This window comes from Chionomys nivalis, chromosome 2 (genome assembly GCF_950005125.1).
Source record: "Chionomys nivalis chromosome 2, mChiNiv1.1, whole genome shotgun sequence".
Classification (NCBI taxonomy): Eukaryota; Metazoa; Chordata; class Mammalia; order Rodentia; family Cricetidae; genus Chionomys; species Chionomys nivalis.
In genome coordinates this window covers 98973648-99001001 of record NC_080087.1, presented here as the reverse complement: position 1 = coordinate 99001001, position 27354 = coordinate 98973648, and the positions used below count along the sequence as shown (strand labels likewise).

The following is a 27354-nucleotide window of genomic DNA, read 5'->3' as shown; positions in this document are numbered from 1 at the left end:
ACTAGCAGAATCCAATGATTAGTTTTTAAGTACTTGTGATATAAGGAACACACACATAAACACAGCTCAGAGGTTTCTGAAGCAGTTAGTGGTCAGCCTGAAGCCCCACAGCAAGCTACTGCTAGAGTGGATGCTGGGAGAGGATTTCTCTTGCTATGCTTACACGACTTTCATCTAGTCTCATTTCCTGTTTCCTTACTCCACTCTTTTCTATCCTCTTTGATGATATAATTAAGAGCTAGATTTTCCTATGCAAACCATACAATTCTGTATTTTTCAAATCACAGGCTTTAATCATCTGACCTACCCTTATGCTCCTGCACACGGGAGGAGCCCTTTAGTCCTTTCTAAACGTCAGCTTATAAAGCGACTCTTGACAACCAGGCCCAGAAGAGAGAGGTGGGACGTCCTGAAGTCCTGCTTAGAGGCTTTACGAGTCTCCTCAGTGGAAATGTCCTCTTCGTGGCTGATTACAATTTACCGATGATGACTTGGAACCAGCTTCTGAAAAAGCAACACGAAGTTCCAAGTTAGAGAAAAGCTACCTCCAGGAGGTCTTCCTGTGGTCATCCCTCCCCCTCTCAGTAAAAAGCAGTGAATATTGACTAAACATCTGTTACAGTGTACATCTCAGGGAGCATCCAGCGTTGGGAAATAGACCGTTTATCCCAGCACCACTTGGAGAGTGTTTAGCAATGAAAGAATACTGAGTGACAGGATTCGGGGTTCAGGGCACCATCTCTGGTGACACTGGCCTCTAAGGATATCAAGGGACGAGTCTGGCTGCTCTGTGCATCCACTGCGGTGATGAGAGTAGAGACAAACGTGAACCATACTCTCTCCGATGAGAGCTGAAGGGCAGCCTGCAACTCCCACTCAAGCTTGTACCCCCCATTTCCAGCCTCGTACCTGACAGCCATGGTCTGTAATTCAGACACATTCCATCCAAGCTCTTTCTGCCTCACTCCTCAACACAGCCTATGGCATTCCTTACCTTTTACTTCAATGGCTGGTTAAGTATTTTGAGACGTTAAGTTTATTTTTTTTTCCACTCGGTGCTTATCATTACGCGGCAGGGGATGCAGGCATAGCCCTCAACTACATTTTGTTGCCCAAAGCCTGGATCCCAGAAAGAGAACCGAGTTTTCTGGCAAAGCAATTGGAAAGATAGAAGGAAGAGAAAAGGCTTTCCTGAGAGAGGTTTTCTTGTATCTGGAAGGAGGACAAGAGAGAAGCCTCAGATCCTGGGATGCTGCGATTTGAGGCCTGCCATAAAGAACACCACAAGGTCCTTAATATGAGTGACTGACGATGTGGCATGCTCCCCAGCATGGTTCCAGATCTGAATATGGCTTTGGTTTTAAGTACTAAACAGAGGAAAAGAGCCAGTCATGGTGAAGCACACCTTTAATCTCAGTATTTGAGAGGCAGAGACGGGAGGATCTCTATGAGTTCAAGGGCAGTCTGGTCTACATAATGAGTTCTAGGCAGGTCAGGGCTAAACAGAGAGACCCTTTCTCAAAAGCAAAACAAGGAGTGGAAAAGACCTAAAAAGAGGGATCATATGTTTAAATCAGGGTCATGCCGTTTACGACATGCATTCTGCAATATTTGGCTCTAGGTGGTAGTTGATTAGAAAGCCTACAGGACACCTGTGGCTACCAGGGCAGGAGGAGAGGAGACTCTGTGGTACATTTCCCTTTTCTCCTTGCCATAGATGCCTCCTTGGCAGTCACCTTTTACTCCTGTGGAGGCTTCTTGTGCCACCTGACCCCACAGGAGCCTCAGCTTGGTCTCTGAGACCTTCACTGTGTCCAGTCACTGTGCTGGTAGATATGGACGTGGGCATGGTGGCGCTTTCTGATGACAACCTGCTGGAAACACCATGGTTACGGACAAGGCCATGTATTGCCTGCACAGCTACATTGTACTTTCGGTTTTACAACACTGTGTTTTTACCAAGTTCACGTAATCTTGTTCTTTTTACATGGTCGTTTGCTAAGTGGCAATCTATCGATATATAATTCTTCTGAGACAAGTGATGTTTGAAAAGTGATTATTTTGGGGGTGGTTGTGGGGAGGAAGGTCATTTCTAGGTTAAGATATAGTCACATTTAGGATGGAGCACCTGAGCCCCAGCTTCTGAAAGGCCTTTCAGAAACAAGTTCAATTTAGCAATTGGAACTAGTTCTTTCAAAGCATTTCTTTTTAAAGAAATTATTATTTCTTTAAAATTATTATTATGGATTGAATTGAAGTGCTCTTCATAGAACACACAGTAAACTTGGCAAAGTGTCTCCATAGAGCCTTCCTCTTTCTCAGGCCCATAGCCACAGTTGTCATAGGCTCCACATAATTTAATTTAAATGATCTCTAGATAGAACTCTCATGAAACGCATATAAAGCTAAAGTCAGCCTTGCCTGCCCAGTGAATAGGTGTTCTTTGTGACACTCAAGAACCAAACTAACTTTTGATTGGATAAAAAAACCTCAGATATTGGAAAACAGGGCACCACCAAGCAAGGACACAGTTGGAGACAATGCTCTCTCATGGAGTTAGCCTTGAGACCAATGAACCAGGAGGCCAGTTGGGGTTTTATTGCTTCTGTCCAAAGAACAATGCTGAATTTTCAGAACAAAGGCCGACTTACAAGGTTCTCCTAAAAAGATTATGAGTTCAGGCAGGACAAAATGAGATTAAGCTTCTTAAAATAAAATATAATATTTTTAAAATAAAGTTTTTATAAGACGAACATCATAAAAGACACCACTGTGACAATTTCAAATGAAATGACTTCCAGTGCCTTCTCCAAGGAACCCATGGGGAGAAACAAAAAACAAAAAGCAACAATCTCACAAATAAATGTTATATAAATCAACCGCTTATACATAGCTGTACGATGCACTAGGGTCTCTTTTATCTGACAAGTCACATGTGTACCACGTTGGGGAAAAGTAACTATTATTTTGAGAACAGTCATGAATCCGGACTCTTCCTTCCGTTTTCTGACACATATCACAGCATACAAGAGACAATAATTCAGAAAGTATCCTTCTAGTTCAGAGAAACCAGAAGCCATCTTTTGAATCCACCCACTGTGTTTACGTTTATTAATATGGTTGGGGACATAATTTATGATCCTTTATGATCAAATAAAGCATCCTTCCAAACATCACACAAGACTGGAACACAACTCTACATTTGTAAACGCATAAACAGCTCAGCCATATATTAAGACTTTATGAAAGTGACTTCCGTTTTCCGTATCTTCAGAAGGTGGATTAGAACTGTTGAGAGGCGTAAACTTGGAAATGTGTGTCAAAAGGGTTGGTACCTAGAGCTAAATAAATGTCAGCAAATATTTGTGTGCGCATTTGACCTCTTTGACTGGGGAGACTTTATGCGAATAGAGAAAAGAAAATCTTGTTGGGAATGGCATGTCACTCCTGCAAAACCCGAGCTCTGGAGACTAAGGCAGAAAGGTTCTCAGGAGCTTGAATCTAGCCTAGCCTGCAGTGAGAGATGCTGTCAAGAAAGAAAAGGGAAAGAGGGGAGGAAGAGAGGAAGGAAGAGAGAAGAGAAACAAATGACTCAGAATCGGAATTTGGCCTTCACCCTGCCCCCCCATGTTTAGTTGTTTTTCTTTTTTTTGTTTGTTTGTTTTTTAGAATTACAGTATAATTTGTAACTTCATGGGCTTCTGCTCTCCCCAACTTGTGTTTAAGCAGAAACTCACAAATGACAGCCATGCCCACACAGTTCAGCACACCGCTCTATGGGGAGCCGTCCGCATTCCCAGGCCTGCCAGCTGCGGCTCCCTGGCGGGAGCGCGGGGTTTTCGTCTGGGAGAGGCGGTGGCATCACGCCGCCTCGCGTCCGCTCCCGCCTCCGCTCCTGCGCTCTCCTGCCGGGCCGCCCCAGCGCCTGGTCCCGCCGCCCGCCCTTCCGAGCGTGCGAGCCTGGCGCAGGAGGCGGGCTCTGCGCTCACCGGCCTCGCCTCCGCAGCCGGAGGGAGGGAGGGAGGAGGCGGGAAGGCGGGCGGGGGCGGGGGAGGAGGCGGGACTACGGCGGGCCGTAGCTGGCGCCGAGCGCGGTGGGAGAGCAGCGGGTACCCGGCTGGCTTGGCTGGCGGCCTCTGCCCGCACCTCGGCGCCGCAGCCCCGCGTCTCTCTCGCCCTTGGCTTCGACTCTGCGGCCGGCGACTTAGAGGAGCCGGCGGGAACCCTGGATCACTGGTACGTTGGACGGGGACCGCCACTCCTTCTGCAACCTTTTGTGCTGCAGAGGTGGCGGTGGTGATGGGTGGAGTACGCGCGTGAGTGTGGGTGCCCCAGTCAGCGAGCCACTGTGCCAGCCCCAGGCACGGCGCCGCCCCTTCCTCCTCGCCTCGTGTCCCGGCTGGGCGAGCGGTGTATGTGTGTGTGTGTGTGCAGTGCAGGGAAGCCCCGGGCGCGCCGGCCTGCTGGGTGGCTGGCATTGCAGCGTCGGTGGCCACCGGCTTCGACCGGGCCGGTCCCCGATCCCCAGTGCGGATGGCAGACTGGGGTCTGGAGACTGGGGTGGGGCCCGCGCGGGGTGCAAGAGCCCGCAGCTTCCTGGCACAGGGGTGGGGCCGGCGACGCCGGGAGTGTGCAGCGAGTGTGAGTGTGCGGGGGCGTGCGCCCCGTGAGCGCGCGGCGGGCGGGCGAGCGGGCGAGCGGGCGTGCGCTCGCCGCCAACGTGCGGTGCGGGGAGACTCTGCGACCCGGAGCGGCGCTCCCGCGGTGCCGAGGTGCGGAAGTCTGGGTACGTTGGCGCATGCCAGCTCGGCCGCTAGCGGTGCCCGCAGCGCCAGGCCCAGGGAGGCTCATTGAGAAGTAGCTCTTGCCCGGCCTGTCGCACCTCTGTCCCCAACGGTGTGCGGGCTACTACTGCGGGGGCCAGATAACGCTTGGCGGGAGCCCAGACGACCTTATCGCGCCCGCCCTGTGCGCGCTGCACCCCGCGGGCGAGGCCGAGACCGGCGTGGCGGGGAACGGTAGGGCCACCCTGCGGTGGCGTCTGTGGACTGTGGATCGCTGGCCCGAAACTCCCGCGGCAGATGTCTCGGGCACCGCCGCCCTCGCCCCACCTGTCGCGGGTGGACTTTGGGGCTGTTGGGAAGCGTAGAAAAGGGCGTCTGGTGGCGGGCAGCGGACAGACCTTGAGAAGCAGCCCATTGTGAAGCTGCCAAAGTCGCTCTAGTGGTGGAATCTGCAAATCTCGGCCAGAAGGCCAGAAAGGAGCCCGGGTCGCAGAGGGAACGACGGCTGCGTGCTTCCCCTCCCTGGCAAGTGTCTGGCTCGCTAGAGACTCCAGGGCTCTCCTCCCACGCCGCTTTGCTCCGGGTGGGCTCTCGATCTCTGCAAAGCCGGTATTTGCGCGCGCGTGTGTGTCTGTGTGTAAGTGTGTGTGTGTGGTGTGTGTGTGTGTAAGTGTGTGTGTGTGTCTGTGTGTGCGCGCGCGCGGGCGCGGGCGTGTGCGAGGCTGGGAGACACAGGGAACACTGGAGCTGAACTTTTTCATCCTTTGAAGAGGAGTAAGAATGGAAACAGCAACATTGCACATTGTTAGCTGCACCTAGCAGGGAGAGCAGATCCTGCAGAAGATCTCCGAGGTTTCTAAACTTCGTTTTACATTGATTTTCCTCAAGAAAGCCACTCTGTAATTGACGGTGGTGAGGTACTTTATGGTGGTACAACAATGTAGACACTAGGGATTGGGAGCCACCCCTTCACAAAGTTTATTTTCGCAATTAGTTCAAAACACAGTTATTATTCAGGATGCTTTGGGTCACAGTGTGTGCTTACGTTCTTTTAATGAATGGAGGGTCCGCTGATTTTTTTTTTTAATGGTACCTTGGATTATAAACAAAACAGAGAGGATGAAATGTAAGCGTTCATGAATGGGCACGAAGACCACTTAACTTTGGCAAGAGCTGGTGCATAGACTGTGTTTTTGGTATGTTCATTTAATTGTAAATGGGACAGTTAGCAATAAATCTCCCAAAGTGTAAGGTATACCCACTGGCATTACTGACAGCCAGTTAGCTAACATTATGTGCTCCATGTTTTTGAAGAGTACCTTAACATTAAGTCTTAAAAGTAATTGGTGTGATGAGAACAGTAATTAACAGGTGCTATTTAATGTTTTGTTTCCTGATTTGTAGCCCTGGTTATTTTCTCAATGAGTACCTAGTTTTCAGCTTTTCTTTGGAACTTGCATCACCTCCACCATAGATTTCTGTCCCCCTGTGGCTATGCTTCCAGAAGAGGGAGGATTCTTGTAAAGACTTGTGGTTTCAGCTATTGTCAGACATGTTTAGGGGGAAGCTGAATATGATGTAGTAACGTGGGTTTGATTTTAACTAGCAGAGGTAGAAACAAAATGAGTGCAGTGCACTTTAAAGGAGTTGCTATTAAGAGAACTGATACTAGAAAGAGGAACACGTTTATGTCTTACTGAACCAATTATGGGTCGCCTTACCATGCTGGGAAGGTTGATGGTTTGTTGGTAAGGTCAAAGAAGACCTTTAAAAAGTCACACCGTACTTACTAACTGCCCTTCCAAACCCTTCGTGGTTTAATTTTGCAAACTGGGGAAAGATAGGAAGGTCGGAAGTGGTCTCCATGGTAAGAGCCCCTGGCTTCGGCTAAGCATTTTCTTTTCCACTCATTGCTGCAATCTGGCAGCTGAACCATTTTATTTTTGTTCATTGTTTTTCTACTTGAAGAATGTTTTGGTCCCTTATTTATTTTAGAGTAGGCTTTGAGAGCAGAAAAATATTTTGCTTACGAAGCATTTTCACTACTTGAACTAGAATTTCCCCTGCTTCAGGGTCTCTCCTCAAAGTCTCAGGTTTTGGGTGAATTAAAACTCATCACTTAATACTCTACTTTTTTCTCCTACGAAATTCTGTCTTTTCCCAGTACCATCTTTAATTAGTAGTGGAATTTATTAAAATGTATGGTGCCTCCAGATATATATATATATATATATAATATGTAATATGTAATATAATATATATTATATATAGTGTTAAAATTTGCCATTTTTCTTGATATTTAGTTAGTGGATGTGGGTTGATGCCTCAAGTATAGCAATTCAGGATTTAAGAGTAGAGCATTTGTTTAGAACTGAGCATTTCCACTTTCTTTGCTTTGTGGAAAGAAGAAAACTTTGGGGTTGCTGGCGTTGTTCCCATTTGCTATTGCATGGATGAAGATTGTGTTTCCTGATCTTATGCTTGCCCCCCTGCTTCTATGTACTCAAGAAATATTGTTGAGTGACCTGATACGTCATTGAGTGAATGACTGGGTGGATGCACCTTCCAAAGTCCACAAGCGGAAAGATGTCTTTTCCTTTATAAAGCCCATACCTTTTTACTGCTTTGTATGATTATGGGATAGGGTAGCAATATGTTTCTCATCCGATGCTATTTGAAGGTCCAAGAGGTTCCACAGATAGTTATGCCAGGGTAGGAACTGTGAACCGACGTGTTTCTTTTTGAAGGGCTTTATTATACTCACTGTAATGATACATATCATTTACCAATTCGTGTTGGAAACTTTCTGTACTTGTGGAGCCTCCTTGCAGTCAGTGTTGGATGTCTTCCCTTCTTCCTCACCTGTGACTTGCCTGCCAACAGTAGTTGGCTGCACTTGGTGATGTTTAAGTTTCCTGTCCACATAGTTTACAGAACAATGTCATGGAGCTTTCTGTTTGTTTCAGCTCTCGCTATTGGAAACGTTGTATCTTCAAGCTTTAGGCTTATTGACTTTAGTCTGTTTTTCTATGCCTTTTTTTTTTCCTGTCTTAAGTATTTGTAAACAGTCTTTTCCATTCAAAGTACAAGCCTTCAAATGCCTAGATAAAGCCAGAGTCATTTTCGTGTTTGGGATGTATAGATTTTTAAAGTATTCTAAAAATGGATGATTTTATTTGAGAGTTGTATTTTTGGGGTTGCTTTATTACAGCTTTTAATCTCTGTTTTGGGAGGTGGTAGTGAAACCTTTGCTTTAATTCTGTAGTGGGTTGCTCTATAAACTGTCTCAAAGTAGGTATGTAACTACACTATTTCTTGCTCTGTTGTACTTATTTTGTGTCTCTTTCTTCACTGTATCATTTCTCCCTTCCTGGTGCCTGTGTCTAGCTGATACTCAGTTACACACAAATAGCAATATCAGGAGCGAAAATGAGGACCAGGCAGATGCTTCTATACTTGGCTCACCTTGGGTCACTGCTGAGGGATCTGTTCTATTTTTGACTTGGCGGTGGCAAACTAGGGATAATCAGTCACTACACTTTGCTCATTATGAAATTAGAGATCGTTTCCTAGACTTCATCATGAGCTCAGTGATGTTTGACAATTGCTTTAAGGTTCCTCTGCTTTCAGTTTTAGACGGAGGGTTTAACTAGGTCTTTCTATTGGTGTTAAAGAATCTTCGAAAGTATAAATATTGTTCTAGTGCTTCTAAACGCTTGGAAAGAATATGCCACCAAATACCTGGCATAAATTATGTGACAGTTGAAAGGAAATTTAAAACTTTCCTTATTCAAAATTAAGGCATCATATAAGGCAGACAAAAGGCATTCACATTTTTCTAATGTTTCCTTTTGCTTTTCAATCTAAGTTTGTAAGAGTCTATATCAGATTTCTCTCACTTTATAAGTCGTGTTGCCCTGGCATCCAACTGTAGAATAGCCAGTAGCTTGCAAATATTGTTGGAGATTTTTTTTTCCTGCCATACTATTTGTCTTCCTTAGGATTACTGTTGCTGTGGTGAAACACCATAACCAAAGCAACTTGGGGACAAAAAGGTTCATTTGGCTTAAACTCTACATCTTAGTCCATTCCATGAGAACACAAGCAGGGCTGGAGTCTGGAAGCAGGAAATGATGCAGAGGACTTGGAGGGATGGTGCTTGTTGGCTTGCTCCTCATGGCTTTTTCAGTTTGCTGCTTTTTTATAGACCTTAGGACCACCAGTCCAGGAATGGTACCACCCACAATGGAGTGGGTCATCTCCCATCAATCACTAAAAAAAATGCCCTTCTGACTTTTCTACAACAATATCTAGCATATTATCTATATTTTAAAATATTTATTGTGTGTGTGTGTGTGTGTGTGTGTGTGTGTGAGAGAGAGAGAGAGAGAGAGAGAGAGAGAGAGAGAGAGAGAGAGAGACTTCTGGGGATTGAACTCAGGTTGTCTCTGTCTTCATACTGTAAAATCCTAACATTTAAAAAGTTTGATGTCACCTTGGAACTAGTAATAAAATCGTTTCTCTCCCGTCTTTACACCAATGAGGTAATGCAACATTTATATGAAGTACCTTTTGAAACAGAGTAGGATTGCACCCACAGAAATAAATGAATGAATGTATGTTTTCACGTGCATGATTATTGTGTGTACTGATGTGCTTATACAGAAATTTGAGGATGAGCAAGAGAGCCTTGGAGCCACGGTAGTTGGTATGCAGATTCCTGCACTGCTCTCAAGTAGGAATACTTAACTGAATACTTCACGGTGGGATTAATAATATTTTCTTTAAGGGGTAAAGATTATATCACATAAAGTATGTCTTTTGACATATAAAAGATAAAAAATGGTTTCTTTTTAAGTCCCATCCCTTGTCACAAATCTATTTACTTAATATATCAGTGTGTATTTCCTAACAACGTTCTGTAAACTCTTTGAGGGGTAAATATGTGAAGCAAATATTTTTATCCTTAGGAAGCAGATTTTGTTTCACTATTCTTTAGCTTCTGTTATGACCACGGGCCTCATTGGAAAGGGAGGTCCAAGTCTTAATTATGCAGTTTGCTTGTTTGCTAAATGTAAACATGGTTGGTGGTAAAATAAATTAAATAGAACATGTCTGATCTCCACATGGCTGGTGGCATCAAGGTTCTTATCGTGATGGTTTTGCTGTATTAGCTATTTCTGGATATTAAGCAAAATTCCTTGAGTTCAGTAAATTATCTATTTCCTTTGGTTGAAACTCTTCTGGGCTGGGAGGAAAAGAACATCCTAGCAGTTCTTGGCCTGTTTCATTTGCTTTGGTCTTTAGTCTGAGAACATGTTGCGGAGCACATTGCTACATTTCCCGACTTCACACAGCTATGTAGATAAAATGAATCCTCGCCACTCGTAGGAGCTCCCACCTACCTTATGTTGAGCACAACCTTGAAAACTCAGCAACCTATGAAGCTTCTACACATTGAAAAAGACTTTGGGGGAGCTTTTGTTTTGGTTTTCGTTGTCTTAACAAATCAATCCAGTTAACTGGGGATGCAAGAGATAAAGATAGTTCCCTTTAATTCCCATGGTGAGAGGGGGATGATGTTGAAGACACGCTCGAGACCTTGAGTATGTTGCTTTGTCTCACTAAAAGTATTTTCTGATCAAGGAGGGGCCTCAATGGGCGAAATGCCTGTTGTGCAAAACTGAGGACCTGTTTGTTCCCTAGCATCTACATAAAAGCTAGACATGGCAGTGCACTTTTAAAACCCCAGTTCTTGGCAGAGACAGGAGAGTCCAGTGACTGCTTGGCCAGTAGACAAGCTAAATTGATGGTCTGTCAATTTAGTTAGAGGCTCCATCTCACAAAATAAAATCAGGACTTATCAGTATGGCTCGGTGGCAGAGTTCTTGCTTAAATGTATAAGGTCCTGGGTTCACTTCCCAGTACCAATATAAATAAGGTTGCGTAGAAAAGAAGAAGATAGCCCCTGATGTTGACCTCTAGCTTCCACATGTGCGTGTATGGTTGTATGCACATGTATAAATGCATGTGCACATGCACACACAGACAGACACACACACACACACACACAAATACACACATGCTATCAAGAGCCTTCCAGTCATTTGCCTCAAACAATCTAACAGAAGTCTAACAAAAGATACTTTTATTGTTGCTATTTTAGAATTTAAATGAGTAGACACCAAAATTAATTGTATAATGATGGATCACACATCTGTTAAGGGCTTGCAGCCTGCAAAACACATTCATCGGCCTGAGTTCCCTCAATCCATATAACCTGTGTTAGAGAGGGACAGGGGTATGAATGGCCTCATTTTAGAGATTGCTGTTTATGCACAGGAGGGAGAGTTCTTAGCATGGCCACAGCTAAGATCCACTTTTTGTGACTGCCTGAGCATTGCCTTTTCCCCTATACAGTCTTCTGAATACATCAGTGGGAATGGAGTGGGTACAATTATCATTTAAGCCTTTAGTGTTTTATGTGTTTTTATTTAACCTAGTTAAATACTCTTAGTTTGTAGGTAGAGTTTACACAGCATAACATAGGGGAACAAGTACCATAAGATTTTTTTGAGTACTCATTTAGCCAAACTAACTCAAAACAACTTTTTAATTGAATTAATTAGTTACAGTGTCTCATATACCCTGTACCAAACATTTTAGTACCTCCTGTGACTTTCATTCTGTTTTGCAGTTAGAATTAATATAATTGCTTTATAAATTGTGTTACTTGTTAAATTACAGGCTTATTTTTGTGTCTCATGTTTAGTATCTGGAGTAGAACAGAAAAATTATTATGCCTGTGCTCCCTTGGGACTCTTTGGAAGTTGCCCAGTGACATCATCTGGGATTTAGTCAGGTAAGTTATATTTTGTTGTTTCTGTTTGTTAACCATTAAATGAGCATAATTGTCATGGTGTCTGTTAAAGATGACATAGATGAACATGTGAAAATGGGGTCCATGTATTGTTACAGCTGTGTGTCACAGTCATAAGACTCATGGTTGGGATTGGGATTATGATTGTCGCATGCTAAAATTATTTGAAATGTTTAGTGCTTTTATATGTTTTCCTTTTTGTGAAATTCCTAGAAGATATGGGAGGTCTTAAGGAATAGTATTTCAGAATATATGGTAGAAAGAGTTGTTCAACTCTTTAAAACTCTGAGGGATGTTTTAATAAAAAAAAATTTCCAAAAACTGCTGAAGTAAGTCTCAATACATTCTATTTATGTGTTTTCATAAGTAATGGTGGCTGAAGGAGAATTACTTTCACATAGTTGTAATTGGCTGCACACATGACTCCTCTCTATTTTACCTCACTATGAGAAACTTAAAAGTATGCAATGCTTGGTCATCTTTTAGTTCCCCTTCCCCAGGCCTGTGTTTATGCTTACATTGTTGTTTGTGTGATTTCAAGTCTGATGGGGAATGATTTAAAATAGCCTTGGAGCTCTTTAGCATTTTCAGAACTATGTTAATATGTGTGGCTGCTCTTTGAATCCTTGTGGTTTCTTGCTTTGACTTAGAGGTCATTGTGTCTGCAGAAGGCAGTTTCATACTCAGTGATCCCCGAATGGTCAGCAACTGGAGAATGATTTAAAATAATGGGGGAGTGTGCTGGCCTTAAGTAGATGGATGGATCATATTTCATTCATTGAATGCGCACGGAAGATTTCATTTTTAATTTTGTGTATTTGTTTATGTCTGTTTGTGGGTTTGTCCATGTGAGTGGCTTTCAGAGGCCGGAAGAGTGCATTGAATCCCCTGGAGTTGGAGTTAAAGGTGGTTGAGATCCAACCAATATAGATACTGGGAGCAAACTTGGGTCCTCTTCAAGGGCTGTAAATGCTTTTACCTGATGAGATAGCTCTCCAGCTTCCAAGATGCACTTTAAAAAACTGAAAGCAAGCTGGGCGATGGTGGCACACGCCTTTAATCCCAGCACTTGGGAGGCAGAGGCAGGCGGATCTCTGTGAGTTCGAGACCAGCCTGGTCTACAAGAGCTAGTTCCAGGACAGGCTCCAAAATCACAGAGAAACCGTGTCTCGAAAAAACCAAAAAAAAAAAAAAAAAAAAAAACCAAAAAAACTGAAAGCACTACTAAAATATCCAGTCTTTAGGAAGAGAAGTTATTTAAGTTATTTAGAAATTCCCAGTACATTTAGAAAGAATACAGTCACCAGCCCACCCAGCTAAAGTAAACTAGAAAAAATGGGCAGGAGGCCACGGGGAGACATTTGCATGGCTCTCTGTATTTATCTGTATGTACATAGTGTACATTTATACTGTTTCTATGACACTGTTTGTATTTTCTTTAAAATAAAGTAGCAATCTAGCAGAGCTACAAAAGGTGAAGTTACTGTGGGATAATGCTCTTGTACATTGTAAAAATCTGTTACTCATACTGGTTTAATAAAACACCGATTGGCCAGTAGCCAGGCAGGAAGTGTAGGCAAGGTGACCGAACTAAGAGAATTGTGGGAAGAAAAAAAGGCACAGACACAGTCACCAGCCAGAGGCAGAGGAAGCAAAATGAGAATGCTGCACTGAGGAAAGGCACCACAGCATATGCCTAAAAATAGACAAGAATTATGGGATAATTTAAGTTGTAAGAGCTAGTTAATAATAAGCCTGAGCTAATGGGACAAAACAAACAGTTTATAATGAATATAAGCCTCTGTGTGTTTCCTTGGTAGTGAACAGCTGTGGGACTGGGTAGAACAGAAACTTCCTTTTTCATGAAGTGATTCAGCTTGGGGGTTATTATCACTGAAGGTGATCAGACACATACAGGCTAACTGCTGACTTTTCCTTTTGACTGAGACTATGTAGCCAAGAAATTATAATGTTTTGGAGAATCATATATAAAACATGGCTCTACATTACCAAAGCATCTTGCTTTTAATTTCAGGGTTGATTGAAGGATAACTTGCACATAATAAAATGGATTTGAGTGTAGCTTGAAAGTTTCCTTTGTGGTATGTTTCTTCTCCCCATCCTAACTTCTACCAGTCATTGATTAATTTCTGGCCTAATTATTTTGCATTTTGCATAATGCCACATATCAAATGGCATATCACATTTCTACCAACTTATTTCACTCGTTGGGTTCCTAGTTTACAATGTTCCTTGCTTAATGGTATTCCATTGTTTCTTGAAGTGATGTTTGGACTCTTGCCAGGTCTTGATAAGCATGAATGATGCTGTTGTGATTATGTTCCTGTCTTAGTGTGTACGTTTATTTTCACATTTTCTGTGGTAACTACCTGAGAGTGAGGTAGTTGCATTATTTAACAAGCATTTATTCATCTTTATAAGCAATGCTAAACTGTTACTCAATATACTTACTACTTACTGTTAAGTAACTAATATACCAGAGTGCAGTCAGGTGAACTCAAATCTCATTCATCATAGATTTATTTAATTTTATATCCAGTTTTAGCTAGTTTGATTAGCAGATATTTTCAGCCTTCAGTATATTAGAAGGAGTAAATTTGAAGTCTTCAGGGATAATGACTGCAAGACATATTATCTGAGTGACTTAAAGAAGCAGAAATTAGAAGAGTGGAATTTTTCTGGCATGTACAGTGTGGCAACCTTTGTGTATATTAAAATTGCCTGGTGGTTTCGCTGTTGTTACTCATTTTTAAACTACTTTTTAAAAAAAGAGACTTATTTTTATTTTATGTGTCCATGTGTTTTACCTGTATAAATGTATGTACACCTATGTTTGCTTAGAGTGCCCTCAGACCTAGAGGAGGGCATCTGAGCTCCTGGGCCTGCAGTTAAAGATGGTTGTGCACAGCCATGTGGATGCTGAGATCAAAACCCAGACTGTTCTCAGCTTTAGGCCGCTTGTCTCTATTCCAGCAGTGGAGGTAAAACAGGACCAATTGTTGTAATATGAGCGGCGGGGCTGCGTCCCCGGCACCCGGCCGCCCGCATGGCTTATGCCCCAAAATAATTACACGGAAACTGTATTTTTTTAATCACTGCTTGACCCATTAGCTCTAGCCTCTTACTGGCTAGCTCTCATATCTAGATTAGCCCATTTCTAATAATCTGTGTAGCACCACGATCTGGTGGCTTACCAGGGAGATCTTAACCTGCGTCTGTGTCTGGTGGGCGAATCATGGCGACTCCTGACTCAGCTTCTTTCTCCCAGCATTTTCTTCTGTTTACTCCACCCACCTAAGGGTTGGCTATCAAATGGGCCTAGGCAGTTTCTTTATTAATTAACCAATGAAAGCAACAGATTAATACAAGACCCACCTCCATCAACCAATAAGCTCTTAGTCATGCTTAAGAGTCCTCATATGCCAGAGGACGACTCCGTTCTGCTCTGTTCATTTCAGGTCCCTCTTGAGAAGGATTTTGTTAACATGATGATGTTTTTGTTTTGTGTATTTAAGACAATCATGTCTCCTTTTACATTGTATTGCTAAATGTTGCTAAACACAATAAAATGTATGAAGCAGCATTTAGATTACTCAGGTGAATTTTTTTAGTTAACCCCAACTTAAAAAAATCAAGAAAATAAATTTTTTTTTTTTTTTTTTTTTTTTTTTAGAAAAATAATTGTGAGGCTTGGGAAATGGTTCAGTCAGTAAAGTGATTGCTGCACAAATATGAGGACCTGAATCTGAATCCAATTACAGATTTGTAATCTGTCTTTGGGAGGACAAGGAGAGGTGGATCCCTGGGGCTCTTTGGCCATTCTTGCTAGCCTACTCCAGGAGTATCAGGGTTATGGGAGTCTGTCTGTAAAAACCAACCAACCAACCAACCAACCAATCAATAAATTAAAACAAACCAAAAAAGTCACAAGGAGGATGGCTCTTAGAAATAATACCATAGATGTATCCTCTTGATGTCCGCAGGCATGAGCCTACATTTATATGCACATTTATATAAATGAACACGGCTCTCTATCACTCTCTCTTACACACACACACACGCTCACACTCACACACCTTTTTGTATAGCATTTATGAAGGTATGAGTTATTTTCAGAGCAGTTCTAAGAAGCCAGGACATTTGTGTTGTATCTTCAGAATATTACTCCTTTTTATAGGAAATATACAAAATTTTGAATAGGAAATAAAGTTTCTTGGAGAGCGTTAGAAATGTACACATTGCATTCAGATTGTGGTCTTCTGGCAGCTCATATAGGTGCCTGGAGAATCTCCGATGCGTGTGTTGTCAGCCAGGATTTAAGTTGGGGTGAGACATACTATGCTCGCTGCCTTTGAAATGTGCATTCTGCATGCTTTTGTAGTATATATAAACATTTTCCCCATTTGTTGAAGGAAATGGGATACTTAGTTTATAAGTGTGTGCAAGAAATGTCTGTTGGCAGTGAAAATAACTGAGTTGAGGTCAAGGCTAGAAGCCATGCCTGTTTTATTTATCTTTTCCCTTTGGAAAAGGCAAGCACATTATCTTCTTAGCTCACATTTGGCCTTTCTTAAGCAATTCTTACTTATAAGAAATGAGAGTAGAAACACGATACTCTCCTGGTGAACGTATAGATTGTACTTTATACAAGTCTTTACATTAGCTTTTGGTTATATAAAATAATTTATTCTCCTTGTGAAAAAGATGGGAATATTTTATGTAAAGCTTTGTGGTAGTTGCTATAAAAATTTACAAAGCATATGTTCTTTGACTCAGCATTTTAGTTTCGGAATTTCTTGCAAAATTAGACTCTCTCTCTCTCTCTCTCTCTCTCTCTCTCTCTCTCTCCCTCTCTCCCTCTCCCTCTCCCTCAGACATGAATGTGTCTGTGTTCCTGCAGTATACATTAAGTAAACACCTACTCTCATAATTGTGACTGAAGGGAATAAGGGAGAATACAGTTAAATATCAGTATGAGTTTCCTTTACCTATTGCACTGATAGGAGATGAAGAGAGATTTTGATTTTAATAGATATGTGAACATGAATTATTTGAATTGAACATCTTTCAGTCTGCATGGATTGTTGACTGAGGTTTCTGTTCTGCCCAGTTCCTGCAGTTGTTAAGTCCTAAAGAAATGCACAGAGGTCTACATTAATTATAAACTGATTGGCCTATTAGCTCAGGCTTCTTATTAACTCTTATAACTTATATTAGCCCATAATACTTGTCTATGTTAGCCTTTGCTTGGTACCTTTTTTGGCAAGGCAGTCACATCTTACTTGCTCTGTGTCTGGCCTCCTCTCTGTTTGGGAGACAACTACAGACTGAGCTTTCCTCTTCCCAGAATTCTCCTGTTCTCTGTGCCCTGCCTCTACTTCCTGCCTGGCTGCCCCGCTTATACTTCCTGCCTGGCTACTGGCCAATCAGCATTTTATTAAACAAGTGTAAGAAACAAATCGTTATAGGGTAAAACCATTGTCCCACAGCAATGCATTACTTTTAGACGTTTCAAAAATAATAAAATGATCAAATAATCATCAAATCAGGCTTAAGAGGAATGGAAAGGGTAGAAAGTATCTGGGTGAGTAAAGTGTCAGTGGAAATATCTGTGGACTAAGACTATTTGAGGATCTTTGCAGCTCCTTAAGGAAATAAAGAGGATGGTGCTCCAGACCTGTAGTGTGGAGGATGGTGCTCCAGACCTGTAGTGTAGAGGATGGTGCTCCAGACCGGTAGTGTGGAGGATGGTGCTCCAGACCTGTAGTGTGGAGGATGGTGCCCCAGACCTACAGTGTGGAGGGTTGTGTTCCAGACCTGTAGTGTGGAGGATAGTGCTCTAGACCTGTAGCATGGAGGGTGGTGCTCCACACCTGTAGTGTGGAGGAGGATGGTGCTCCAGACCTATAGTGTGGAGGATGATGCTCCGGACCTGTAGCATGGAGGGAGGTGCTCGAGACATATAGTGTGGAGGATGATAGTGCTCCAGACCTGTAGCGTGGAGGATGGTGCTCCAGACCTGCAGTATGGAGGATGGCGTTCCAGACCTGCAGTGTGGAGGGTGGTGCTCCACACCTGTAGTGTGAGGATGGTGTCCCAGACCTGTAGTACACTGAGTTTGTCTCTTTAGTGTAGCCATCAGATTTTCCGTTTGGAAATACTTATTGTCCTTTTTCTCCTTAAGCATTACACTATAACCAAACTTCACAGATCCTTGGTACCATAAAAAGTATTTCTGGTAGCCTAATACCAGAGTTTTATGACAGTGTGTTGAGAGAGAACAGCAAAGCAGATCAACATCCTAGTTGGTTAAAGAGTCTAACCACGGGATTCCATATCTTTTGACTTCTCAGATAAAGCTTTAGGATACAAAAACTTTTCAGGTGTATGGTGTGCTAATGAATACATGTAATGAAGGGTAATGCTCAATGATTTTTTTTCAAGTTTGTAAATGGAATACAGCTGTTAGGACACAGTGTTTATGGAAAAGAATTTTTGTATACCCGTTGTGTAGTCCCACAGCTCTTTGGAGAACTCGTTCAGGGTGCCATGGCGCCTAGGCTACTGAGTGTTGGTATTTGTGCCCAAAGAATGGAAGACTCCATTTCTCGGAATATTGAAGAGCTGGAGGGTACTATCTGTGCTACTTGTTTTGAACACTAAACAATATTATTTTTTATGTTATTTTCTGGATCTCTTGCTTTTAGTATCAGCCAAAATTCACAGTTGTACAGTAGCCAGTAGTGAAAATGCATGGTTGGTGTGGGTTAACTAATGGTCATCTAGTTGAATTATTCTTCATGTATGCCACTGATAAATAGTCACACCTGTGAGCATTGCCCACTCTTGGCTGTTTTGAGAAGATCTTGTCATTTAAAAATTTGTATTTGCCAGATCTCTGTGAATTTAAGGCTAGCCTGGTCTACAAGAGCTAGTTCCAGGACAGATTCCAAAGCTACAGAGAAACCCTGTCTCAAAAATAAATAAATAAGTAAATAAAGCAAAACAAAATAACAACAACAAAATTTGTATTTGCTTGTTTAAAACACAGTTTCAAAAGCACCGTGTAATTACAAATTGACTTTTCTAGTTTTTATCTTTTTTTCTATATGTATGTGTGTGTGTGTGTTTATGTATGTGCAGGTACATGAACGTGTGTGTATGTAGGGGAGAACAGAAAGCAACAACTTGGTGTATTGTTCCTTAGTTGCTGTCTACCGTCCCCCTTTTTGAGACAGAGTCTCTCATTGACATGGAACTCACCCAGTGAGACCTAGGGATCCGTCTGTCCCTGGATTACAAGCTCTTGTCCTGTGTGTTGGTTTTAGTGTGAGTTCCAGGGGTTCAACTCAGGTTCTCATGCTTGCAAGGCAGTCATTTTGCTAGCTGTCTCCCCAGCCCTATAGTTTTTGTTTTCTATTCTAGACTTTTTTTTTCCATAGAAATTTTTACTGCTTCTCTTAATGCAAGTTAACCTTTTCTTTCTTCTTTTATTTCCAGTGTTCTACCTTAATTATGTATAAGAGACATTCAGGGAAACAAAGAGGGTGTCTTCATTGATGCAGACTGTAAAAGCATTGGATCTCTTTTCTTGTGTGTGTTCATGTATGTGTGTGTTTGGCCTTAACCATGATATAGCTGTGGAGGCCAGAGGTCAACATTAAGTGTCTTCCATTATCACTCTCCACCTTATTTTTGAGACATGGTCTCTTTCTGGCCCCGGGCCCTTGTCTTTTTGGCTAGGCTGGTTAGCCAGTGAGACCCAGAGATTCTTTTGTCTTGCTTGCCCCCCGCCCCAGCTCTAGGATTATGGATGCTACAGTACCTAATTTCAGTAGGTGCTGGGGATCTAAACTCAGGTCTTGATTCTTACACTTTGCCTATTGTGTCATCTCCCCACTCCCTATGCTATGGCACATTTCTTGATTCACTGTTTATTGTATCTGCAGAAGTAGTTCTTTGCCTATTTGCGTGATGATGCTCACCAGAATATTTGTGATCCAGTCTCAAGGGGTCCTTTTAGAATCTGAAACAAAATGCTGAGTCATGAATGGACTTGCTAAAAGTAGTAAGCCCATGGCAGTATTTTCATGGAAACGCTGAAAGAATTTGTAGTTATAGTCACCATAGCTGAATTTTATGTTAAATGCTTTTTAAATAAGAAACTTGGAGGCCGGGGTATGGGTCAGTGGAAGAGTATGGCTTAGTATGCTTGGGAGTTGCATTAACACCCACAAACAACATGAAAGATACTTCCCATGGAAGAGTTCCTGTCTCAAGATGTGCCCCAGGTGTGGTGCTGTGTACACTGGAGTCTTCAGCTGTGGCAGCGGTAGGCTGACTTGGAGACCCCTCGGTCTTTGCTATCAGTTTTTTAAAAGTAGAATTTGGGAACTAGCAAAGCAGCTAGGCCTTGTCTTCAGCTGGAACAGTTCTGTTTAACAAATGGTCCATGAAAATTGATTCCATTATTTCCTCAGATTTTGGTCTCAGTGTTTAAATTCATTCAGGAAATACTCAGGAATTGAGTAACACAGAGCGTTGCTTTTCTTTCGGACGCGCTGGAGAATGGGAGCTGCGCGGCCGCTCGGTGCGGCCTTCCATCTGAGGAAACTGAAAGCTTGCCCATAGGTGTTCTCTTTCTGAAGCTTGGCTCCACGCTGCTTTCATAGTGCCGCACCTTAGGTGTCCTTTAGAAGAACGATGTACGAGGAAAAGGAGATGTAGGTATCGGCATGTTAAGGATTACAAGTTAGATAACTGTCCCCTCCATTCTCCTATTTGTGGAGGGACATGAAAGGGGAAGGGGGGCTGCTAAGGAGGGCAAAGGAGACTGGCGGGAAGGGGAGGAGGTAAGTACAGACAGTGAGGAGGGGATATATGATCAAAGAGCCTAGCATGCATTTGTGAAAGTGTCCGTGAAGCCACTGTTGATCCAGTCAGCATATTAATCAGAATTCCAAGCAGTCTGTGGGAGTCCTGGTTCTTGTGGAGTATCAAAGCTCGGAGGTGTGCCTTTTCAAATGTCAGTCTGTGCACCACTGAGATGAAGGAAGCCACCCAAAGAGCTGTTTCATGAGTATACTCACTGCTTGTAACTTGGGATTAAAGTGCTAGTGTGTGATACCTAAAGTGTGCAAAACATTTTCCGGCTCTTAGAATTTCTCATGAAAAGATCTTCAGGCAGCTACTACATATATGGTACTTAAAGCCAGTTGTTTGTATCTGGAGCAAGGATATATATAAAATTCAGATATTTTATATGAGAGATGACCTGTTTTGCTTTGGTCTTAGTATTAGATATTTATGCTATAGGATATTAGACACAATTAGTTCTTTAATTTCTGTTTCAGAAATGTTTTCCATAGTGAGTGTATTGTTTGCCCATGTAGAATGCATTATATGTCTCATACTAGGCACCTCTGTTTCTTCTGATAACAACCTAGGCTAAGTCATTGTCTCTCATGTAGATGTGTAAAGATATATTTACATAGAATTTTTTTCAAGCTGGGTGAAATTTCTTATTGACTTCTGGAAACTTAACTAATGATAAGTTTTCATCTAACAGTAATGTATATCTCATGACATGACATGTCAGAGTTTGCTTCTTCAGTTTTCTGATTTTGCAAAATGAGATACCATTTCTACCTGTTTGTCTAAATCATTGTATTCTGCTATCTTTATCTTCAGTCTCAAAAATATATCCCAAGAGCTCCGAGTTTGCCTTAGTAAAGCAGAATCGTGCAGTGCTGGAACACTCTGACATCTCTGACATTCCTGTTGACCACAAAAGCCTGTGCTTGTCTTTTATGCCTGCGGCCTCATTCTTTTGAAACCTGCTTAGCAGTCCTCCCCCACTCTAGGCAAAGTAGACATCTCAGTACAGTGTTTATGTGGATTGCCACCCAGTCCAGAATAGATAGGATTTGAACTATCAACGTTAAGAAGCTCATAGAGCAAGTGAAAACGAGGTGGTTGGTAGAAAACCATGGAGTGCCAGACCTGGGAGAAGTCAAACCAGTACTCATTCAGTGAGGGCAGGCAGCTGCAGTGTTACGGTTCTAGGCTGTGTGTGTGTGTGTGTGTGTGTGTGTGTGTTCCTGCCTTTCTCTGACTGGACCTCACTGCACTTCTGTTCCTGGCCTTTCAGCATCTCCGTAAACATTAGCGTTCAGCTGTGTTGTATATATGGGGACTGTCGTAGGGACAGGTGGCCACTTGTGCCTCTTTAGTCTCCTAGTGAAGGGAAGTCGAAATCAACTTCACAGGGTTTCTGTTTCATTTGGTTTTAGTTTTCTAACTGCCTGAAATTTAAATGAATACTGAAACTTTAGGAAATAATTCCTTGTTTTGTGGAAGAGCACACGAGAATTATGTGACATAATAGCCTTTCTCAGTAAGTTTCTCGTATGAAAATTAGTTACGTGACATTTTGATTAGTATTCGGAGATACTTCCTTAAAACCAGTAGAAATTCAAGTGAAATTAAACTTCCGCAGAAGGCATTAATCTCTGTTTTCCCTACTATGTTGTTGCCCGGAATTGTATTATCTGCGGTTTTCTAGGAACCTAGCCATTATTCATGACACCGTGTGTCATTAAGTTTTCAAAACTACATAAAGTCATAATTGCAATGAACAATCCTGTTATTCATTGTGAATCATTCTTTTTGTTAAACGATTCAGGAGTACTGTCTTAAGCTTTGTAAAATAAAATAACTGTGCTCATGATATGTTTATGATTAAATATTCACATAAATGACATTTGGTATTTTACATGTAACTTAAGGATTGATCTACATTTATCTTGTGTGTATGAGTGTTTAGCCTGTATGTGTGTCTGTGCACCATGTGTATACAGTGCCTTCCCACAGTCGAGAAGAGGGCGGTGGATCATTTGGAGGCATTACAGAAGGTAATGCTGCCACGTGGGTGCTGGGAACCATACCTGGGTCTGCTGGAAGTGCAGCAGTGCCCTTGACATCTGAGCCATTTCTCTGGATTCATTTTACGTATGTTTAATATTAAGTTTTACATTCTCCCAGTAGATTTAGGGTTGGCTTGCAACTAGGGAATGGTGTCCTTGAATTCCGTTGGCAATTTCACAGGAGGAATTTTTGCATGGCTTCCGCCTCTTCTCTCAATGCTCAGCCAGCCATAGTGTCAGAATAGCTGTAAGGTGAATTGATCGGTCAGTGAGTTGCGTTATATTCTGTTGTCTTCCTGCAAAGCATAGTTGCAAAGACTTTTAGGTGTGAAGAATGAGGCACTTCCATAACGAGAGGACATTTAATTTTCAAGTCAACATTTATGAAACTTTTTTGTGGACACCTGTGTGCCTACTTGTCCTTGCATATCGTTGCATTCCGTACCACATTTTTAAGCATATCAAGAAGTAAATTCCATGTGTATGAACTGAGTGCTGTCTTGGAGAAGTACCTCGTTCTGATTTCTTCATCTGAACCCCTACGTAGGCCTTCAGATTCTCGTTTACCTGCCTGTGAATCTTTGAATGGCAGTGGTCATTTCTTGCCTACTCTGAAATGTCTACTAGACAGGCAGAAATCTCTCTCTTGTACATCGTCTGTCTTCCAGACAAGTATTATTCATGCTCCGTTCGTGTGTTCTGGCAGAATCGGGGGCTTGGCCCAGAGCTCTGCATCACCCTTCTCTAACCTGAGTCTGTTTACTTTCAGGAGTGTGCAACCTGGTGCCTAAGATGGAAGTAGATGTAAATGGGGAGACCAGAAGTCCCCTGACCACCCTGCCCTTACCTGTGGCTGAGGGGAGCTCGCCAGGGAAAGCGGAGACAGAGAAACCCCGCTGCTCGAGCACGCCATGCTCACCCATGCGTCGGACTGTGTCTGGTTATCAGATCCTCCACATGGACTCTAACTATTTGGTTGGCTTTGCAACTGGCGAGGAACTCCTGAAGTTAGCCCAGAAATGCACGGGAGGGGAGGAGAGCAAGGGAGAAGCCATGCCGCCCTTGCGCTCCAAACAGCTGGATGCAGGACTTGCACGCTCCTCTCGTTTGTATAAAACTAGAAGCAGGTACTATCAGCCATATGAGATTCCAGCTGTTAATGGCAGGAGGCGAAGGCGGATGCCCAGCTCAGGAGACAAGTGCACCAAATCCTTACCTTATGAACCTTATAAGGCCCTCCATGGGCCCTTGCCTCTATGTCTTCTTAAAGGTAAGAGGGCTCACTCCAAATCCCTGGACTACCTCAATCTAGATAAAATGAACATCAAGGAGCCAGCAGACACAGAAGTGCTACAGTACCAACTTCAACACCTGACCCTCCGAGGGGACAGAGTGTTTGCTAGGAATAATACATGAGCAGCTCCCACCGAATTTCAACCGCTTTAGGCCAGCCTGTACTCGGCTAGAGAAAAATCTACTGTCGTACTCTGTACATGACCCTTCACGTTAGAGATGGTTATATCAGCTAAGTGTTCCTGGAACATAAAAAAAAAAAATTGTTTGGATCAAGTTTTGGATACAGGAATGAGACCACAGGTACTGGGGGCGGGGCGGGGGGCTACCATTCTAGAGCACGCAACTGCAAAGGAAACAGAATGTTGACCGTTAGTTTGCATAGCTTCTTAGCTAGAACAAGGTTTTGGTGCAGTCATTTCACCTTTATGATTCTGACACTCCAATGGGGAATGTTACCTGCTTGGTTGTCGCTGACTTGGTAAGATTCACTCGAAATTTCCATTGAAGTGCTCAGTGCTTCTTGGATCTCTGTATTTTACTATACAATGTATGTAATGATTTGTCTTATGAAATTTAGAGCTTGAACACTGCTGAATTGGACCACTTTTTATTTTTAAATATTGAGTTTAAATATTTTATAACTGGTTTTGCACTGAAAACAATTAACATTTCAGATTAAGAGAGTAATCTTTTCTTCACTTGCCTCAATAATACTATTGAGCGATGGATTTTTTTAATTTCCGCATGGGAAGTTACTGATCTCTATGGCTGTAAAATATTCCTTTATAGCATTATTAAAGTGTGTCTTAATGAAATTAAATTTGGGATACAAAGTATTTATTTTACAACGGGTAGTGGGTGGGATGCTTCCCCAGGATGTTTCTGACATGGGGTCTTCATGAGTTGGAAACATTTCCTTAGTGCTTATTATCTAATTTAAAATCCACATGGAACTTGAAAACGGAAAGGATTCTCTCCACCGGGTTGTTGACATAGCATTGCTTGCATCTCCACTTCTGGTAGGTGAATAACAGCTTTAGCAGAGACTCTCGTGACTTTGACTTTCAAATACTTAAACTGAGTATGAAGTGACACCAGTCAGCACGTCCTTGGCTCTGTCCGGGTTCAGGTGTCTGCAGCAGGGCACTCATTGAGATGCCAGTTTCCGGATTAGCGCAGGAGCCTAACGTGCTTCTGCAGTTTTAGTGGGCTAATCCTGGATTACCTAACCCTTTATGTCTATCACACTGGTTTAATTTGTTGCTAAAGAAATAACTCCTCGCCTTTAGTAACAGAAGCGACTCAACTACTCTTGACCATAAAATGTATGTAACTTACCTTTGTAAACATTTTAATTTCATTCAGTCTTAAAGGTGCAATTTCTTCCTGATTTGGCATTGCTGGCTCTACAGAACTACATGTTTTATGTTTTCTTTTCGGCACTGTGAGTTTCTTAGGGGTTAGCAGACTTAATAAAATAAGAACACGTTTTAATTGGTGGCTGGGTCATTCCTGGAACAATTGTGGTTTTCCTGTGTCCAGAATGAATGGCAAACTTTATTTAGAGCAGAATAAATGTTAGAAACTCCAGGAACTCTTAGCAGAGGCTTTATCATGCATTCATAGAGGCAGCCGTGTGACAGAATGGATGCGAGAGCCGTGAAGATGCTGCTTCGTATCTTACTGAGTTGATCAGAGTTTTTGGTGGCTGGAAGGTTTCCGCTGTTGTCTATTTTAAAGTAAACTGCACCTTTGTAACATATTGTACTGATGAATGATCACTAAGATTAACTATTATCTACACAGTCAATAGTTTGACAAGTAATAGAATCCTGTCAGATGCCAAAGAGTTGGGATTTTTACATTTAATGATTAAACACCGTTATTTATTGATGATTTACCCTATGGAACTGTATTATTTCTAACTATGAAATAAAAGGGTGATGTCAACATACGTGGCTTTGTGGTGCTTTCAATGAAATACGCCATTCCTAAGCTAGTTAAGGATTCTAAACCCAAGGGGCTGCCGAGGTCGCTCGGCTGGGAGAGGCACTTGCTCCCAAACCTGACCACCTAAGCCTGATTCCCAGGACTGCCATGACAGAAAGGGAGAGACAGTTGCCATAAGTTGTCCTCTGATGTCCACATATGTGCCATGGTACACACGTATGCATGTGAACACACCTAAGCAAGTAAGTAGATTTATGAAAGAATTCCATCAAGCCCTTATTTTAAGGCTCCAGTTTTATGAAACAGAAGCATGTGTGTTTGATGCTCCTTGTCACTTCAAGGTGAAGGTACAGATCCAACCTCCTCATTGATACGCTATGTGCCTGACAGATTGTCCTAGGTACCTACATTTCTTGAACCAAATAAAAAATGTCACTTTCTAAATTTTTCTTTTCTTTGGCAAAAACGGGTGTGTAAAATGATTTGTTACATAGCTGTAGATAATTTGATATAAAACTTGGGAGTTCTGGGCCAGCCATTTTCAAAGAATTGAATTCCTGTGGTAGGTAGCATGTTACCAGAGGAGGAGAAGAGGTCAGAGGGAGAAGAGGGCTGGGGGTGAGAGGGAGAAAACAAAGGAGAATGGATGGAAATTACATTTAAATGCCAAGTTTTAGAGACTCAGAGGGTGCACAGATAACACAGGACTCTTGGTGGCTTCTGTCTGGCTCAGTTTATAGCCATAGGTGGCTGCAAGGCTGCCCTTGTCAACAGCCAGGGAGCTGAGGGTTCAGAACATGGAAACCCTATGGTCTGAGAACTGCACATCTTTTGGACTGTTGAACAGCTGGGGATCTTCTGTTCCAGGTACATCCAAGCTTGTCTTTTCTCATCAAGTTTTAATGCTTGTCTGTGGGCTGCCGTGTCTTTTTTGCAGGCTTCCTTAATGGTCTCTGCATTTTTACTTTAGGAAACTTCTAGAAGCATCTGAGTTAACTTGTAAAGGCAGTTTGAGCTTTTCATCAAGGGAGGAATATGCCTTCAATCTTGAGAAAAGCAACCTAGCTTTACTTACTTTTTCGTCCTCAGATACTTTTCATCTTGGAAAGGATTTTGTTCAGTTCCAGTTGAACTTTTTTGTCATGGAACTTTTAAAGGGTCCTGGCCAAAGTGGTTTGTTCTCAGAGTAAGGAGGGGGAGAGCCTGTCACAGTTTATAAATGGCATAAATGCTTTCAAAGAGTTGGGTGGAGAGAGAGAAAAGGCCGTGTGCTGTTACAATGCAGAGTGCAGTAAGTATTAAGTGAAATTGCCTTTTAAACAATGTTATTTGATTAGGGAAATGAAAATGGATGGGGAAGATTGCTTTGAAAAGATAATAAACATGATCACAAAGCTGGAAGTGGGGATTCTCAGCAGTGAATGATGGTCCATATAATAGTCTAGGTAAGAATTCGGAAATAGATTTCTTTGATGTTTTACATCAGAAAAAAATTAAG

At 42.4% G+C, this 27354-nt stretch overlaps 1 protein-coding gene across 5 annotated transcripts; it reads left to right on the top strand.

Annotated features, from left to right (window-relative positions):
- The first annotated feature begins 4073 nt into the window (after nt 1-4073).
- Nucleotides 4074-25854, top strand: Macir (macrophage immunometabolism regulator). 5 transcript variants are annotated; one of them, XM_057762907.1, is made up of 3 exons: nt 4074-4236; nt 11557-11646; nt 23380-25854. In XM_057762907.1, the coding sequence occupies exon 3, from the start codon at nt 23403-23405 to the stop codon at nt 24024-24026; it is 624 nt and encodes a 207-aa protein (XP_057618890.1). In that variant the 5' UTR covers nt 4074-4236; nt 11557-11646; nt 23380-23402; the 3' UTR covers nt 24027-25854. The 5 variants fall into 5 exon arrangements, with proteins under 5 accessions (XP_057618890.1, XP_057618894.1, XP_057618893.1 ...); XM_057762911.1 differs by lacking the exon at nt 4074-4236 and adding an exon at nt 4445-4786; XM_057762910.1 differs by lacking the exon at nt 4074-4236 and adding an exon at nt 4445-5309.
- Nucleotides 25855-27354: the final 1500 nt, after the last annotated feature.